This window comes from Bombus pascuorum, chromosome 4, assembly GCF_905332965.1.
Source record: "Bombus pascuorum chromosome 4, iyBomPasc1.1, whole genome shotgun sequence".
In the NCBI taxonomy this organism is placed as follows: domain Eukaryota; kingdom Metazoa; phylum Arthropoda; class Insecta; order Hymenoptera; family Apidae; genus Bombus; species Bombus pascuorum.
The window spans coordinates 16,624,638-16,643,341 of NC_083491.1; the positions used below are offsets into that span (position 1 = coordinate 16,624,638).

Sequence of the window (18,704 nt, forward strand, 5' to 3'; positions counted from 1 at the left end):
CAAGTAGAATGACGAAGTTACCACTGTGACTTTTATCCCTGTCACAATAGTCTGCTTTTCATTCGTTAGTCGTAGACAAGTATGTAATCCTAGCTGAATTTAACTCCATATTCGATGCATCGTGCACTCTCTGATCTCTTAAATGAAAACAACCCATTGCACCATATTTTTTGCTCGACGAATTTAATATTCATCCAACGTTTGTACATTTTGCGTTTCATTGTCAGTTTCTTCGTTTTGCATCTCCGTTCTATTTATGGTTTTACTTATTCTTTATTTATGCATATCATTGGAATAAACTGCAAAAATGTTTATCTATTTACAGTCACAAAACGAATTTACCACGATGAATAAAATATATGTCTGTTGCAAAAAACATAATTTAAAATCCTCTGTTTTACTTATTTTCAACCAAACCAATATTCCCTGCAACATTATACTATATAAACACGATAATCACAGGGTTTCTGCCACTTGCAATTAACGATCTACCGAGAAATTAAAAGGTTGGCAGATTGACCAACGTCAGTCCCGGAGAAAACTGTAAGATCGTAAGCGTCTATCGAAACAATTCGTTTACACGCTTTCGTCGGCCATATATATTTTTCAGTTAGGATAAAAAGCCGAGCTCGCTACAACGAAGTTTTATTTCTCGTTGCACGTGTGCAACCCCAATTCCCAGTAGCGTTCATTCATCCTCAAAGCTATCTGCTTCGAGGCACGCGCACCTGCCACCGACCTACCGCGCTACCACCGCACCCATATTAAGATTCAAACGCGATTTTCTGACTTTCAATATTCTGCTCGCTACTGCTACGACCACCCTTTTCTCGTCCGTGAATTTATTGAACTGTCTACTTTGTTACAACGTCGAGGGAATCGCATTCCATATTTCATCGCGATTTTTCATCATCGTATCTCTGTACTGTCTTTCTTGGTTGAAAAAAGCTTGGTTCGTTTATCAAGGAAACTTTCAATAAAACATGGAATATTAGCACGCACGACTTTCACCGAGTGTCGCATTCAAAATCGATATGTGTCACCGATTGTTTGCATAATCAACGGACTAATAACATTTTCTTACCGTTCGCAAGCTTCTAAAATTTATCCTTATCGATATATCTAGTACATGATTTTTCGTTCTAATTTTGTGGCAGAGATTTTGTTGAAACATTAAAAATCTGTTCGTTAAATGAAAAAATGAAATATATTTCTTGAACACATTAATTGAATGAACTTATCAGCCGATCTAATTTAATAATTGCGAAGATTAATGTACGTGCAAGGTGTCGTGGCCAGTCAACGATTTGTTAAATGAGGCGCTTTAATAGTTTGGCAAAGTTCCCCGGCTACGTTTAAGATCATTATTAAATATCATTATTACGAAGGAAGAACGAATAAAAATGACAAATGGAATACGCTGCTCTGCGATTTAACTCGATATATAACTCGATTATAACCGAAGTTTGAATATCGAAATAGTGTGCCAAAATGTAAGAAATATTCGCGTTCGAGTTATTTTAGATTGGCCATAAAACGACAAACATCGACGTGATTTCTGCGAAGAATTCTACGTGAAGTAATCGACAGAGCGGGTAATAATAAGGTTGAATGCCGGAGTGAAAATAGCGCAACAAGTGCAATTGCAGCAACGACAGCTGCAGCTACAACAGCCGCACGTATTATATTAGAAATCCGGTCGCATTATCTCGTCGAATTTATTCTTTCAGAGTTCTATTACATCGGTGTAGACCGTACACTCTAAAACCTATGCCTCTTTACTTATTTTCTATTGTTTATCTCGAGGATTTTCCTATCTCTTACCTCTGATACCGTTGAAACCTTTTTCTTTCGTTCTCTGTTTCCTCTATTCTTCGAATTAAAATTTATTCTTTATAAGAGAAAAAATAAAAAAAAAAAAGAAAGAAATAAAAAGGAATGAAGGAATAAAATTAGAATAGAATTTTATAGATTACTTCGGATAAGATTGCAAGTAGCTGTAGAATTGAGTGATTAATTAACGCGAGGATACGTGATATAGCGAATTCCATATTGAAACTGCCCCTAACGAAGCCGGTGAAAAACGGAACATAAATCAGGATGGACATTAATTTTGTTTTCAGCGCCGATGGCAACTACGAGGTGACCATTATGACCAAAGCAATTTTGCACCATACGGGGTTGGTCGTGTGGAAACCGCCAGCGATCTATAAATCATTTTGCGAGATCAACGTGGAGTACTTCCCCTTTGACGAGCAGACTTGCTTCATGAAGTTTGGTTCTTGGACTTACGACGGGTACACGGTGAGTAAGATTCAACCAACGATTCGCCCTCGTTTCACCCTCGATTAATCATCGTCCAAGTATTTAACCAAAAAACCAACCATAATATCATAATTCACAATATAAGCAGTTGTGGGAGAAAACAGTTTTTAATCAACCAGATTACCTTGTTAGGCCAACGTGAAACTCACCATGATTTTTGCTGCGCCTTATTTACTCTATTACGGTTATTCGGTATAAAATTGAAAAATGGAATCACGCGTATCGATGACTGCAGCCTTTCGCATATTCCTACATTTTCTCGTCATGCTCGTAAATGACAATGATCTTGTTGCGTAACATTGTTTCGACTTTGTAATCTTGTTCCTTTCTTCCACGAGTTTTTTATTCGCGTCGACTGCTAATGTTGCGATCGGTCCATCGAAATTCGCCGCAACCATTTCCGATTGCATTAAACATTCACCGAGCAAGTCGTTACGCATACTACTGCGCAGAAAATATGACCAGGGATCCATGACTGGACGTAAAGCTTTATGCTAAATAGAACTGTCACCCTCCCCTTCGATATCCTCGAGTCAATGGAAACCTACGGTACTAATAGTGGCAAATTTCATAACGTCAAATTGACAGCGGGTAATTTAACAGAACGTTGCGTGCTTCTATGGCGAGTATTTTTTAAATCAGTGAAAATTATTCACTTCGATGTATTATTCACACACTGTATCTAAATATTTTTCATAAATAAATGACGTTGCAATTAAGGATCGCGAAGGATTTGAAGACATGAAGAAGAAACGAAGATTAGGTTGTAGGAAATGATGAAAATTATGACCTTTTCCTAGTCAAACAATTGTTTCCAAATGCTATATGACGTGAGTGAAAAGTGCCGGTAAGACAGACAGAGAATGTGCAAGGTTTAAAAATAATTTGTCCAAATAACTCGAACATTCGCTGGATTCATACGTAAAGCAGTAGCATTGGAACGGAAGAAGCGTGGAAAAATTGTTAAGATGCTTCTACGATGAGAAGGTTGGATGGGAAATGGGGAAAAAGTAAAGAAATTTCTTTGCATCGGTGGACAGGTTGTATTGAAGTAGGAGCAGAGAACTGAAGAAGAGCGGGGGTAAAAGCAGGCTAGCTCGCTGAATCGCGTTACAATGCGACCAAGATATGCAAGAACGCATCAATGGAACGTCGACCGAGTTTTCCTTAGAACACGAGCTTCCCCACCGATGTTCAACGTGTACTTGCTTCCTTCTGTCGGATGAATTTATTACATTTATATTTCGATCTACTTCGTTTGCCTCTTCCTCCGTTGCTATTTCGCCAGCGTTTTCGACAACGTCGTTTTTATAGAGCTCTTTACTAAATGGGCTCGTGATTTAATCAAATTGATCAATCTTCCAATAGCTAATCTCCCTTTGGTTTCGATTATAGCGAAAGAACGTTTTATAATCTTCCAATAGGGTTCTGCAAGAGTTTCTCGACCGACAACGTCACAGATCCGATAATATTTTGATATTCCTCGGAGAATTTCACTGCATTAAGTGGCCGGTCATATTTCGATACAAGTCCACTTACGGTCCAAAAGAGAACGATCGAATTGTAAATCCGGTCACGTTCAACCTTTGCTGCGGTTTTGTTTCGATAAAAATTTCTTCTGTGAGTCACCGTACACCCAATCGTATTTATCATCCCCCAGACTACTGTCGATTATTCGAAAGATACATTCACGAGGGAAGTTCAATGTTTCAAAAGGATTCGTGACAGAGAATGTTTTTGAGCGTTGTAAACTCCAGATTAGCTGAAAGATTTTTCGTAACCTGACATTCTGTTCGGTACTATGATTTACGAACAGTAGGCAATCACCAAAAGGAATATTAAGAATATTGGAGATTCCTAAAATTACACAATTTGCCAGTACTTGTGCGAGTAAATTAACACAGTTATCGCTGATAATGTCGCACGTGTATAGGCTTAAATTGAACTAGACGTAACACTTTCAACTCAAAGTTCCGATCCTGGTCGTAATTATCGATCACTTCTCTTCTTTTGAAAATTACTTTTTCAATCTGGTAAAATGTTGAAGTGATCACCACTTCTAAGAAAACTTTATATCTGGTCTTTTAGTTTTCTCAAGCACCGAAGCCATCAACAGCGTATAGACAAAAGACTGGGTCGAATACAAACCATAAACAGTACACAGGCAACGTTGGCTTCAGGGTTTTCAGTCATAGGGTAACACTGCTAACGTGCGCATCTGGATCAGCTCAATTATATTCCCATTTTTATTTACTCGTCAGTATTTAAAATATATTTTCTACCTTACAATTTATCCACGCGTTCCTTTGTTCACATACGTCTAATAACCTCAACATAAAATATTCTCTGTAATATTAATTCTCCGACTGTTTTCCAGTACCTGCAAAACTGGCAAGTAAACCACGGCTTTTCATGTTTTCATTTCAGTTTCAAAGATCTGTATCTTTAATATCTACTGAATATTATTAGGTTTTCTGAAAAGTTTCTTTTGTTTTATGAGGAAATAATAGACGCTCAACGTTTTTTATTTTATATTATTTTGTCGAATTACGTACGATCCATTTTGTTCTGTTGAGATAAACACCACGACATTTCACAGACTTGGTTTCACGTTTGTAAGAAGGTGCACTGTTGTAAAAACCACGTTTGCGAAAGAAAGACACTTTTCGGACAACCTAATATATTCCAAACATTACAACGTTATAAATACAACGAGTACTGAACTTTAGGTATTATATATACTTTAGTATATTAGATGCATGTTGTACATTTTTTAAAATTTCCCCTAAATGCGTAAACGCCGCAAAGTTAAAAATGTTAATGACGATAACACGACATCCTTAAAATGCCGCATATAGTCCGTCATTGCTTGGGTTAGATGCGATTTCGAGTTCGTTGATCCAACGTCACGGATCCGGAAGTCCCAATCTACCAAGCCTCTCCGCAGCCAGCCGATACACATTTATCGCGTAGAATATAGATGAACCGGAAGGCGCGAGGGCCATAGAATTTGGGCTGAACCTCGTTCGCATCGGGGCAAGAAAACGTTGTTTCGAACTTATCACGTCGCGTCTGAACTATTTATTATGTTAGAAGTTACGCTGACAGTTCTATTCCCCGGTGATTCTTCTTTCATTTCGTTCCGGTCCGCGTAAACCCGCTGCGAGCCTGCGGATTCTGAAGCGGTTCGAATGCTCTCTGTGTTTCGCTGCGTTCGAATAATTCATGCCGCTGCAGAGCTACCGCAAATCTTCGATGAATTACTTAACCGATGGTCGGCCGAACCTTTCTTTCTCTCAACTGCACGTGGCAGGAATTGTTGGACTGTTGGTCTTGGAATCGTAGCTAGTCCGGCTTGTAGCGTTGAAACGATGGGAAATAAGCAAAAATTTGTAGGAGAAGAAGAAGTTAAATAGTTTCTAGCTATCTGCTGAGGTATTTTTAGTGTCAGAGGTGTGCAAATATTTGAAGGCCCACTTTATTTCCTTCAAGCGAGAGCACATGCACTATCGTCCATATGTAATATTAGCGTTTCATTATAGCCATGGCAACCATACATATTCATTAAATGCTAATAAAAAGGGTAATTAATTTTAACTGATATAAATAAAAGTGCAAATTGGTCCGGAGAAAATACTTGAGGTCAGTGACTCTCGGTGACCCCAGTCTGCATCTATTCGATGTTTTATAAAGTTTCCAGAATTGTTGATACCAATATACACAGAAATAGCAATCCAAATTTCCTCTTATTTCTCATTCTATACTTCTCTATATTAAAAATAACATGATTAATTCGAAAGACTAAATGGCTTTTGTAATTTCCACGCTTTTTCTGCGCGACAGATCTTTACTTGATGCTGAATGGAAGTCAGCTTTCCCTTGCTAGATATCTGGAAGTGGAAGTTTCCGGTATCTTTCCTCGTTGGATGGCGATCCTTGCGCGATCTTCGACTCAAAGTTGTCCTCTTCTTTCGTTGCCTCTTCAAAGCAACCGAGTACGAAGTTTGACTTGTTCTTTCGCGGTAGACGCAGACGGTTAGTTTCGAAGTCGCGACGTTAATTTTCAACCCCTCTCAACGGCTGTCGGCCGTTAAAAGTACCAGCGACGTTCTGGATCCTGATAAGCCCGTGTGCAATAATGGAAACATATCTAAAGTCGAGAAGCAACCACGGCATTTCGAAGGAATCTCGCAGACAAAGAGTTATCAAAGATTTTGCTGGAATAGAATTCGTTCTCAGCTGTTTTCATCCGCCTTGACGGAAGCAAGTTCATGCAAGAGAAGAACACTTCTCGTCATCAGCGCTCTATGACTCGTGTTTATCTCTTCCGAGCGATCGACCATCTCTGACTAGTGAATGAACCGCGAGTACCAGCGAATTGATCGACTGTACTTATAGTCAGGATGTTCTCTCTTCTGGAAAAATCGATGAGGATCATCCGGATGATTAGAGTTCTCCAGTTCGAAATGACTGTTCGTATTTGGTTAAGGGAGAGGAAACGACGTGTGGTAACGCGAGAAAAGAAAGAAAACGGTTTTCGATGAAACCTTCCGATCCATCGATTACCTTCGCCAGCTTTCTTCCTTCTGGCGGAGAAACCTTGTTCCATCGGAGAATATCGCTGCCTTTCTTTCCACTGTCTCTCGATACAGTTGGCACGTGCTAACAGACGTCAATAAAACGCTGCGATTCATCGATTCCATTTCGAGGAAACTGTTGGAAACCTTTTCTTCCTGTGCTTTCTTTGAAGCTTCGCTGGCAAAGTAGCGTACATAGAATAGATTCCAAGTATCTCATGATAATTCTCGCGATGTCTGAAATTCGAACATCTTTCTTTCATTATTACATCGTGTTTTCCAAGTTACCCGTTTTTTCGTAATCCAGTCTTAATCAAATATCGTTTCTCTACTTATCAAATTGTTTCTTCCACTAGGATTACAGTACACGTACATTTTAACGAATAGACGAGAATAAGATTTAGACGCAAGAATACGACGAAAATGTTATTTGCAGTTGCAGAAGGGGAGTTTTTATTATACGATTTTCATCAAATTGTAAATGATAACTTTAAGTAATAATAATAGGAAACGACCAAGAGTACGTTGATTATTAAACTCACGATGCTTCTCTATTTTCTTTTACCAAACTTTTGACAAAAATACGAAGAACCCGTGGAACGACCTAATAAATACACGAAATTTTCTTTAATCGAATGTTTTCTTCGATCGTACGGATGCATGGAATTTCCCATGGTTGTTGAAAATGTTAGCATTGGAAGGGAGAATCTGCCGACTATGTTGCATAATTGATCGCCTACGCATAGCGGCCTTCAGCTTCGAAATATCCGTCCGTGTCTTAAACATCTCCGGCAGCCTAAAAGGGGTGCGCTTCTACCGTGTGAAATATTTCACGCCCTTGCTCGCTCGTGTAGACGTATAATCTCTCAACACTGGGCTGCAGCGTGGAGCCAGGCATCGGGAAAACGTCATGATTCATCGGCCCTGCTTTTGACGAGTCTTCTCGCTTCGCCAGCGTTTCCCCCAGGACTCTGATGAAACTTTTTCTCGGCTGTTGACGGATGCGTGCCTTTCGAGCTATCCTTTTCCCTTTTCCCCATCGATTTCCTTCGATATTCAAGCCTAAATCGATATAAACTTGCATTTAAAGGACATCGAGACGCAAGAATCATCGTTGATCTGTTCGTATCACAGATCGATTGATGCAGAAAAACAATTGGCAGATTAAAGCGCTGGATATTCCATTAAAACTGTCGAAAATTAAAATGATGATCCAGATTTCAAATCCTAAATTGATTCTGCTGGAAGTGTGCATTAACGCCAGCACCAAGATCTATCGCTGTCATTGCAGAAAGGTTTCCATTTGACCATCTCGTGGTCGAGGATTTCTCGTACCCAATGGATTTGCAAGTGATTCTCGATATTCTCGGACGCGTAGTCTTCGAGATTCTCCACGAGGGACACAAAAAGGTAAAGAAAAGGGAAGAATAATTTTGCGATAGTGGAAGATCACGAGGGCTTCAGCCAGATCGAAATCCTTTTCTCATCTTCCCGCGGACTCCCGTTGACCGAGGCACCTTCCTGTGGATGGACAGATTTATCCCATCCCAACAAATCCAGCTGTTCGTGGATTTCACCGCTGAACAACCATTGCGGAAATAAATCCCGCGTCTAGAACGATAAAATCGTTCTGTAGCGCCGGTGAACGTCCATTCTGGCGGCCTCGCCGTTCCAGCCGTTCGTGCCCCCTCGAGCGCGGCTTTCCGCTCCTCGCGTTTCGATTCCAGTTTCCTTGGTTTCGCGGTTGTATCCTACAGCTTCCACCGAGGTTTCTGGCCTCTCGTGTAATCTGCGTGCACGACAAAGACACACGAAGATATATGTGGATTGTTCGCTTTACGTTTCACGAATAATGTTAACTACGATGCCACTGATGGTTGATTTAATAATAAATTTAATTTTTCAAATCAATTTTAACCAATTTCGAGTTTCGCGAATGAAATTCATGGCTTGGATAGGGAAAGATGAAAGCTATTCGAAAGGTATTTGAAATATTAGGTTGTCCGAAAGGTTTCTTTCGTTTCATAAGGTGATAATAGATAAACAACAATTTCTGTTTTATATTATTTTATTGAATTAGATATGATTCATTTCGTTCTATTTCAATTATTATCTTCGTTCATAATTCAAGAAATTAATATAAAACAAAAACGTTGTGCGTGTATTATTTCCTTATAAAACGAAGGAAACTTTTCGAACGACCTAATATGTCAGGTTGTTTCGCGAGAAAGAAGGTTCGTTAATTGAGGTTAGGTTGGGGTTAGTTGAGGTGAGGTTAGGCAACTCAAAAAATATTTTATTTGGAGAAGTATCGTGGCTCGTTTAGAGCTTGCAATTTGACGCCGATAAAGGCGTGGCAATATCGAGGCCGAAATTTTATCGAAAGCAAACGTGTCCGCTCATAAACGCTGTCGCGAAGTGCATTACGCGTCTATTCCTGCGACCGAATGGTGCAAATACTTGGCGTAGTCGGAGCTATCGATTCCTTCCATATTTATACGTCGGACGCGCAAACAGCGTTTGACATTCGATGAAATACGAACGTTCGCAAAGTACATTGCAGGTGAGCGACTTTTCGATAATACTGGAACGCAATTTTCCAAGATAAAAATTCTACGTTGAACTTTAACTTAGTAACGATGGAAAGGAATATTACTGGAAATGATAATAGCAGAATTCCTTTGAATCTCCTCGCCTAGTGTCGCTATTTTTGTTCGAAATCTGACCCGTACAGAGCAAATCTATAACTCGTTACTCGCTTTCCACGATGATCTGTTCGACGAAAGGAAGTGTACAGGACATCGAGTAGAAGACTCGACCTACTTGGACATATCGATGGCATCGTTTTCCTCATTTCCTTCAAGACGGCCAATCGTGGCTCAACAAGTCCTCCAGAAGACCGAAGATAATCGTGAAGATGCTTCTTCGCATTTCCTTCCTGACGTCGATTCCCATTAGTGACGATTATCTGTCTGTAGATCGTAAATTAAGGAATCGAATCGAAAGATGTTTGCGGAACTCTCTGTAATCTGGCAGCTAACTCTTCTAACGTAAATTCGTCTGGGATTTCGTATAGAGACACGTTAATAGCACGAGAGTGGATGATAATACAAAGAAAAGTAGAAAAAGATAAGGAATAAGAAATTCAGCAAGTTTTTAAAAAGCACTACAAGGACATAGAAAAGGGATTTCCAACACTAGAAGGAATTCCAGGGATTAAAAAATTCGTACTAGAAAATACCAAGAGGGAAGAAGGAATGTCAGCACCGAAAACAACCGCAAGAATTCAACAACAAATAATTAGAAAACTTCAAGAGCGTAAAGGATACTTTCACGAAATGAATTTCAGTAATAAAATATAGCAGCGACAGTCTAAGTCAGTTGAACTAGAGTCGTTCAGACCAGACAGTCCAAGGAAAGGACAAAATGTTAAAACTAAAAGTCATAAAGGAGTATCAAGAAAAAGCAGCATCGAAAGCAGTACTCGAGAAGGTTCTGCTTTCTTCCAGGAATTACACGACACAGTTCAGTGGCTAGGTTCCTGTTGTTCGATCAGTGGCGGGAAGATGATACGGCAGGAGGAAGAGGGCGAAGGAAAGGGGTGTGGTTTAACGCGCGGAGATGTCCTCGCGAAGCTATCAGAAGATCTCAGAAGTGGTCCGGAGAGGATCAAGAAGCGTCTAGCTAGCGGCGGAAGTTCGATGGAAGAGAGATTTGGAGTTTATTCCTATTCTCAGATTCGACAACTCCGAGTGAAACCCACCGCCTATCCCGTCGACCCATTAGGGCTATCCAATTTCTTTCGTTCGCTAGCTCCGACTTTTCTTCCCGGCTGATCCTTGCTCCATTCTCGTCCACTTTCCTCGTCTCCGTCTTTAAACAATCGGATTCGCCACGGAAAGTAAAATCAAGAAGATACTCTGCATCGCGAGTCTTATAGAGTTTCGATGAGACATTTGTAAGGGCGAAAGAGGAAACAGACGTCGTCCTTCGGAGTCGTTTTATTTTTGGTTCAAGCATCCCTCGTTTCCCAGTTAGGCGACGTCTCACGAAATACCCTTATTATTCGTCAGTCCTTCTCTTCTCGCTCCCTGTTTCACTCTCAGGCACGTACACGCGCGAACCTATATACGTAACCCTCTGTCAAATGGCTGATTTCACGTAACGCTCCTTATCTGAAGCCTCAATTAGACGGTACACTGCGCCATGATAATCTTTAAACGAACCAATTACCGTTCTCCGTACCTTGGATAATTTACTTGCACGTTCTGATGTTAGGATGCGATAGGAAGAATTAAGTAAACGATCTTCTAGCTGTTTCGACTATCTGCGAGCAAAAGGAACAATCATAATAACATCAGTCTACCTAGTTTGATCCGATTGTCAAGGAGTTTGTATAGAAACGTAGTTGTTTAGAACGTAGTTGTTTGTGCCGGAAGATTTAACTTGCTCTACAAAAGATCTTTTGGAAGTAAGCAACTCTTTTATATCGCTGTAGAAAACTACCGTAGATAAACTTGCTTGTATCATCCAACTATGTTCAACGACAAATAACATTAGCGACAACGTAGACTTTTCTCAGACTACAACGTTCTCCTCATCTTAACTGTTATATGCAACTGCGCTCTCAACGATAACCATTGTAATCGCGTTAGTCGCTTAACCATAATAGCATAATCCAAAATCAGTGGTTTTCCCCTCCCCTTCTTCCTTTCCCATTTTTCTATTTTCCTTTCTTTTCCTTTGGCTTCGCGTCATCTCGTTTCATCGTATCCGACGTAGACAAAGAAACTGATAGTGGAACGTATGTCCGCAGGTCGACTTACGACACCTGGCCCAGACCGAAGACTCGAACCAAATTGAGGTCGGGATCGACCTAACCGACTACTACATTTCCGTCGAGTGGGACATCATAAAAGTGCCTGCCGAGAGGAACGAGGCGTTCTACATATGCTGCGAGGAGCCCTACCCCGATATCGTGTTCAATATCACCCTACGCCGCAAGACCCTCTTCTACACGGTGAACCTAATCGTACCGTGCGTGGGCATATCTTTTCTCTCGCTGCTGGTGTTCTACCTGCCGAGTGACAGCGGCGAGAAAGTCTCGCTGTCGATCTCGATTCTGCTGTCGTTGACGGTGTTCTTCCTATTGTTAGCCGAGATCATACCGCCCACGTCGTTAACGGTACCGTTGCTCGGCAAGTACCTGTTGTTCACGATGGTACTAGTCACCCTATCCGTGGTGGTGACGATAGCCGTGTTGAACGTGAATTTTCGCTCGCCCGTCACTCATCGTATGGCGAAATGGGTGCGGGTGGTGTTCATACAAGTGTTGCCGCCGTTCCTTCTGATCAAGAGGCCGAAAAAGGACGACGACGACGACGAGGAGGAGGAGGTGGTGGTAGGGAGAAACGGCGTCGGTGTCGCCGTGGTGAACGCCGACGGCGAGCCCGTCGACGACGATGACGACGACGACGACGTCGAAGCGACCAACGGGAAACCACCCGAAGGCATGCTCACCGATGTGTTCCATGTACAAGAGACTGATAAGTACGATACGTACTACGGCAACAGGTTCAGCGGGGAGTACGAGATACCTGCACACGGATTGCCACCATCAGCGACTAGGTATGACCTCGGTGCCGTGGCCACCGTAGGCACCGTAGCGCCCTGCTTCGAGGAACCCTTACCCTCGCTGCCACTGCCGGGGGCTGACGACGATCTGTTTGGCCCGGCCAGCCCCGCATACGTTCACGAGGACATCAGCCCCACATTCGAGAAGCCGTTGGTACGCGAGATCGAGAAGACCGTCGACGATGCCAGGTTTATCGCTCAACATGCCAAGAACAAGGACAAGTTTGAGAGCGTGAGTATACTTTATCGCCATCTTTTCTTACTTCAGGCTTCTTCCATATGATACTACGACCTTTTGTCGACAACGTCGATGAATTACTATTATAAAGATATAGTTTATTCTAACGCGCACAGGCTAGTTCGCAAATAAATATTAGAACAACTGCCGGTACCGAAACACAAGTTAAATTTTGATCCTATCAACCGGACCCCTTTAATCGGAAATATCTACAATTACGAAATTGAAAGAAAAACCGAAATTGAAAGGCTCGATCCTGCCTCTCATTTGCGAGTCTCGTGTTCGATATCTATTTTACCGATTTCACGATGATTCTCGAGGTTGAGAAACTGTTCGACACGAATCGTGACTGCTGTGGGATCGATACTCCATTTTGGAGAGTGCGCGTGAAATAATACGAGCTCGTTCGTTCCCGTGAACCTACCGAAAGAATATCGAGTAGAAAGAGAAGCGTATTGATCTGGACGGCAGCCTGATCGGGCAACGCTCTTTAATCTTTACGAGTAATCCACGTGACGGAATCGGTAATGGGGCGTGCAAATCACCGCTCGCTCGGTGTGATCATGGGGCAGGCAACTAGGCAAGGGTCAGTGAAAGCGAATTATAACGAATCATTTACAAGAACCGTGGTTTGAAATCTGATAGGCCGACAGCAGTAGTATCAGATCGTATTAATCAGTAGGGAACACATCAGGATCCGATTGCTGTTAATAGCTTTAGTTCCGAATGCTTGGATTTATACGCTTTCTTGCGCCTCGCTGCGAATATCCTCACGTGGAAACTAACGATTCAAACATATCAAGATCGAATTCATTTCGCTTGGAAAATGTAGAATTTCTTCGCTTCCACGCGTTGATTAATGCACCAATGATGGAGATCTGATTCAGCGACTGATTCTAAATTAATTAATTCAATAATCACATCGTGGAATACACACTCCCGTTTTTATTTCACAAATACGCAGAATGTTAAAGAAAGAAGGATCTACGATTTCGTAAACATATAGCGCAACAATAAAACTTATAGTATTGGATTGTCCGGAAAGTGTCTTTCTTTCGTAAATGTGTTTTTTACAACAGTGCACCTTCATACAAACGTGAAACCAAGTTTATGAAATGTCGCAATGTTTATCTCAACAGTACAAAATGGATCGTACGTAATTCGACAAATAATATAAAACAAAAAACATTGTGCGTCTATTTTTTCCTCATAAAACGAAAGAAATTTTTCGGACAACCTAATATAATAGTGAAGTTAAAAGTCAGGTACAATTTATAACCTAAATCGTATAAGCAGACATTTCACGTGTTACCTTATTAGCTAAAAGATGTAAAATACTTTGGTTAATTTACTCATTCAGTCGATCAAGCCCGTGAACTATAACACCAACTTAGACTTTACGACCTTGTTATGTTTCCGTCGTCGAGTATTGCTTCAACGATAGAATCCTGCTAACTATGTTTCTCGAGACGAACTAATAATTCGTCGATAGAACTCTAAAATGATGGGTACTTACAGTAATCGCAACGAAGATATACCAAACATGATCTCTCAGCGAAGGAATAACAGGTCGCCAACTTACAGTTGGCAATTAATGAATTTTAACATAGGCATTTGTCCTAAGGGAGACAAGAAGTACATCAAGTATCGCGTAACTATGCCATGAATTATGGTTGATGCGTCGCAAATCAATCGTGTTTCACTATGTGCAGTACTCTTATTCGACCATATAGCCGAACGTTATATCGAACGATCGGGTCCAACTCGGTTTCCACCATCGATATTAATTCGCAAGTGTCAGATTCGAACAACCGTTTTCATAGAGGTAGCCATTGTCAGGCTTCATTGCCATTGTCGAAAAAAGTTTTCAGTTAGAATTTTCAGCCAGCTCTATCGGTTTTTTCCTGAAAAATATTGTACCACCTAAAATGATAATATCCCGAACAACGACAAATAGACTTTATCTCTTGCACTATGTTACTATCGGGTGTATATGTATGTATGAATATTTATGTGTGATAGAGTAATCATATCGGAAAAGTTAATCAGAGTTTCGTAATGTATATTTCGAAATTCGTAAAATGAAAGTAGAAAATCACAAATAACGAAATCTTCGAAGAAAAACTTCAGCTCTGCTGGTTCACATTTTTCTATTAGCCGGCGAATCCTTTTACCATCGAAAGTAAATATCTTGCACTGCGTGTGCTGTCACGAGTGGATGAGTAAACCAGTTGCCTGTCCATTTTGACTTGGGCGCTAAGTCCTGACAGGCAACGCTGTCATCCGACCGAGTGGAAAGGAGAGGAGTCTCGATAAGCTGGTGGAAAGTCGGTCGCGATCGTTTCCCATCAATCTTCCTCCATACTATACACCCTTAGCAACCTGTTAAACTTCTCGACGTACGTAAGGCAGGAAGGAAAGCCTGTTAAAGGATGGTGAGAAACGCGTGACTCGCCAAGCAGCGAGCTCTACTACTGTGAAATTGAAAGAAGGGGAGCAGGATACATGGAAGCTTTGAAAAAATATATTTTCAGGTGTATTTTTTATGAAGTTTGAAAGGAACATTGTAGCGAAAAGCAGCAACTTATTCCAAGCGAAATCGTTGAATAAATCAAGAAAATTGGTCTACCATTCGCGGGTTAAAAGTTTCGCGCCTTGTCTGACTTACGATGGGATATTCTACCGGAAGAAACGAGGGCAAAGTTCAGAGACGATTAAAAGACACTATCCTTTATATTTTTTCATTAACTCTTTTATACCGTTTGTACAGCTATTTTATGGAAGTTAGAAAGTTATCGAATACGAACGGCGTTCTTGCAGGAAATTTTCGAAAAATTACAAGCGGAGCGACGATAGGGCGCGTGTTAGCAGAAACTTTCGGCGAGTTGCTCGTGGCTCTGTAGTGTGGCAAAGTAGTTCCGTGGATGGAAAACTTCGAAAATTGGTTTTGACGTTGACGCGGTCTCAGCACGGGGAGAATGCGTCTCCAAGTTGAAACATTTGTCCGGGGGCTGGCCGTAAATTCGAACGAATTTATGCTTCCTATTTCGTATTTGCGCAGAACGAGCGGCATGGCACACTTTCCTGCATCCATCCTGTATCGAGTTTATTCTCGTTCCTGCGGGACTTCCCTTACCTAGCAAAATCTCCGCGTTTCTTTGGAAATTTCATCGTGGATCGCGGAACCTTTCGGTTTCTTCTTCTTTCCGTTAAAACATCGATGACAGAAAGTTGTCGTCCGTGACTGTTATTCCAAGGAAGAAGTTCGTCAGGAAACGAGCGGTTATCGGAAGTTGCAGCTTGGCTGTTTCGACAGGGCGAGGCTGGTGGACGACGGAGTTTTCAATTCTTGAGTAGTTTTTAGTACACTTTATAGTTACATGGTTGGAAAAGTTGGTCCAAAAGTTCAACAGACAAAAGTATGATAATTCACTGGCAAGAAAAATTGCTGTTTCTAGAAATTCTAATTGTACCGTAAATTGTAGCATAGACTTATTCTCTACTTTTCCGATAATACGAACGTATTCTACGAAACTCGAACGTGGTAAGCCTATCATCAATAACTATCGTAGATAGTCCTACCTCCTCTCTTCTTCTTCCTCTTCTACTTTCTACCCCTTTTACTTTTTACAATTAAATGGAATTACATGATAAATTCAATTAACGAATATCACTCAAGGTTTAAGACTGAAATAATAAAATAAATAGTCTCAATGTCGTCGTTTAATTTAGCTATAAACGCCAGAGAACTCATCACGACGACATGGACACATTCTGCGTTCGATTGAAAATCTCATCGATCATTTCTACAGTTGTCTTCAGTTTACACAAAGTATCCTGCGTAACACGATTTTTTAAATACACTGTAGAATTTTCGCTGTCCCGAAATTCGATATTCGAGCATATCGTGGCGCGGTTTGCCGCATAGTTATCTCGAACGATCTAGTATCTTGAACAAGATACTCTACATCTGGACGGAGCCAAGGCGGGCCAGGCTGAAATTCAATCTATCGATTTCTCGAGTCACGATCCCGGAGATGCCTTGATTTCCGCGCGCTGGCCGCATCAACCCGGTGACTTCCGGTTGCTTCGGAGGAGCCAACCCCGTACAGGGGTTGCCCTGTTCAGGGATGCGGAAAGTAGCGCTGGCGTTCATAAATTATCGACGGGAACTGTCTGTCGCGCGAACGCACTGCGGCGAAGTTCCGCTCGCTGCCAAATGTGCGTTCGCATTCACGCCAATGCACGTGTGTTGCAGCGATTAAAATGCGGCCTGTGCGTGCGACTGTGATTTCCTGTGCGCATTGCAGAGAGGATTTTGCGTTTTTGTGTCCGCAAAGTTTGATTCTCCGTGTGTTTGCTGAATTGACAGTATTTATGGTCTGACTAGAACTATCGTTTTCTACTTGACAAAGAACAGCTCTTTTCTATTCCATTATCATTTTTATCTGCCTATTAGTTCAAATATGGAAGCCTTTATTACACTATTTACTTTATTGCACTTATTATACTTTATTACGTGTCTCATTTTTGCCGCATCACTTTTATTGCGACCATAGATATATCTTCTATGTATATGCGTAACTAGTATGTCTAAGTGGACATATTAAATGTCGGTAGTTCTACTGTTAGATAGCATCAAACGTAGTTTGAAATTCTTAATTGATATTCGATCCTTTATCAGATGGCGGGGAAAATGTTATATTCAGTGAAAACTGTCGAATAATTCGGTCTGGTATCACGCTATATCTCACGCGATGCCGATCTTCCGATCGTGTATTCGCTTTTTATTGGAATTTATGGGGAGCATCATCGATCGAATCGCTTTTCTTCAATTTCTTTATGGAACGGTTCTTTCTCCGTTATTCCCCTCTCCCACGTATTTTCTTTGTTCTGTTATTCACAGAAAAATCCTCGCAAGCTTCGATATTTCTCTCAGATACCATCAAACGTATCGAATGAAACATCGAAAATTCATTGCTGTCGTGCAACAATGATAAACGAAAAATGTATGAATGCCTGTAATCAATCGGCAGTCAAGTCGTAGAAGAATTCAATTTAAACGCCGTTGTTCAACGTGGTTTAATTACCAAATAAGCCTCTAAAACGGTCGAACCGAAATGTATTCCATATTTTCGTATGCACACGAAGGACGAACCGCAAACGGTCGAGGAATTAACTGTTCCTAATGCGGCGAGACAAGTGTTTTGAACGAATTTCATGGGTCGACAGACAAACTCGTAACTTTCGAGAGAACAGGTGCATCGTCCGTTGCGTCCACGAATTCGTTAAGGTCGGTATTTTCGTATGTTATTATCATTGCGTATCAGTTGCGATATAATACAATGCAACGATATGCAGATAATTTATTTCCATATTATCACTGAATAATATTAACACTTTGACTGCCACGTTGTTCATATATGACCGGCCACGGTTTCTCCTGCGACGCCACGGTGGTCATTGGTGACCGGGGCGCTTGAACTTCTTACAATTGTAAAAAATAAATGAAAATTGACAGTTAGGGCATTTTGAATATAACCGATAAATCGAAGAAACTTTGAAATAAAAGGTGCCCTCTTGAACAATTAAACATTTTTATTAGAACACCAATAAGAAAAAATGTGAACAAATCTTGTATCTAACTGTGCAGTGTGTTAAAACACATTAAACATAAATGTGGTTCATCGATACAATCTGAACGATAGGTGGTCACCTTTTTGGTCCGAATTTTAGCCATTATTGGTCCTAACTGTTTAACATTTTCTTTTGTAGCACTCTCTGCAAAATTTTTGTGCCAGGTACACTTGCCCTTCTTTCTTTCACATTTCGTGTCGCAATTTTTGTCGAATAAGTACATTTGACGGCTCTGGTGAATGACACTGTGTAAGGTGCATTGCGAGTGCCATTCTAAAATCTGATACCTTGAT

At 41.0% G+C, this 18,704-nt stretch overlaps 1 protein-coding gene across 1 annotated transcript in view; it reads left to right on the forward strand.

Annotated features, from left to right (window-relative positions):
- The window catches only part of LOC132906449 (acetylcholine receptor subunit alpha-like 1), a 164,147-nt gene that overhangs the window by 124,288 nt on the left and 21,155 nt on the right, over positions 1 to 18,704 (forward strand). Inside the window, exons 5-6 of the mRNA XM_060958656.1 lie at positions 2,124 to 2,304; positions 11,719 to 12,768. Coding sequence (XP_060814639.1) covers positions 2,124 to 2,304; positions 11,719 to 12,768 — 1,231 coding nt within the window. The remainder of the gene's footprint in view (positions 1 to 2,123; positions 2,305 to 11,718; positions 12,769 to 18,704) is intronic.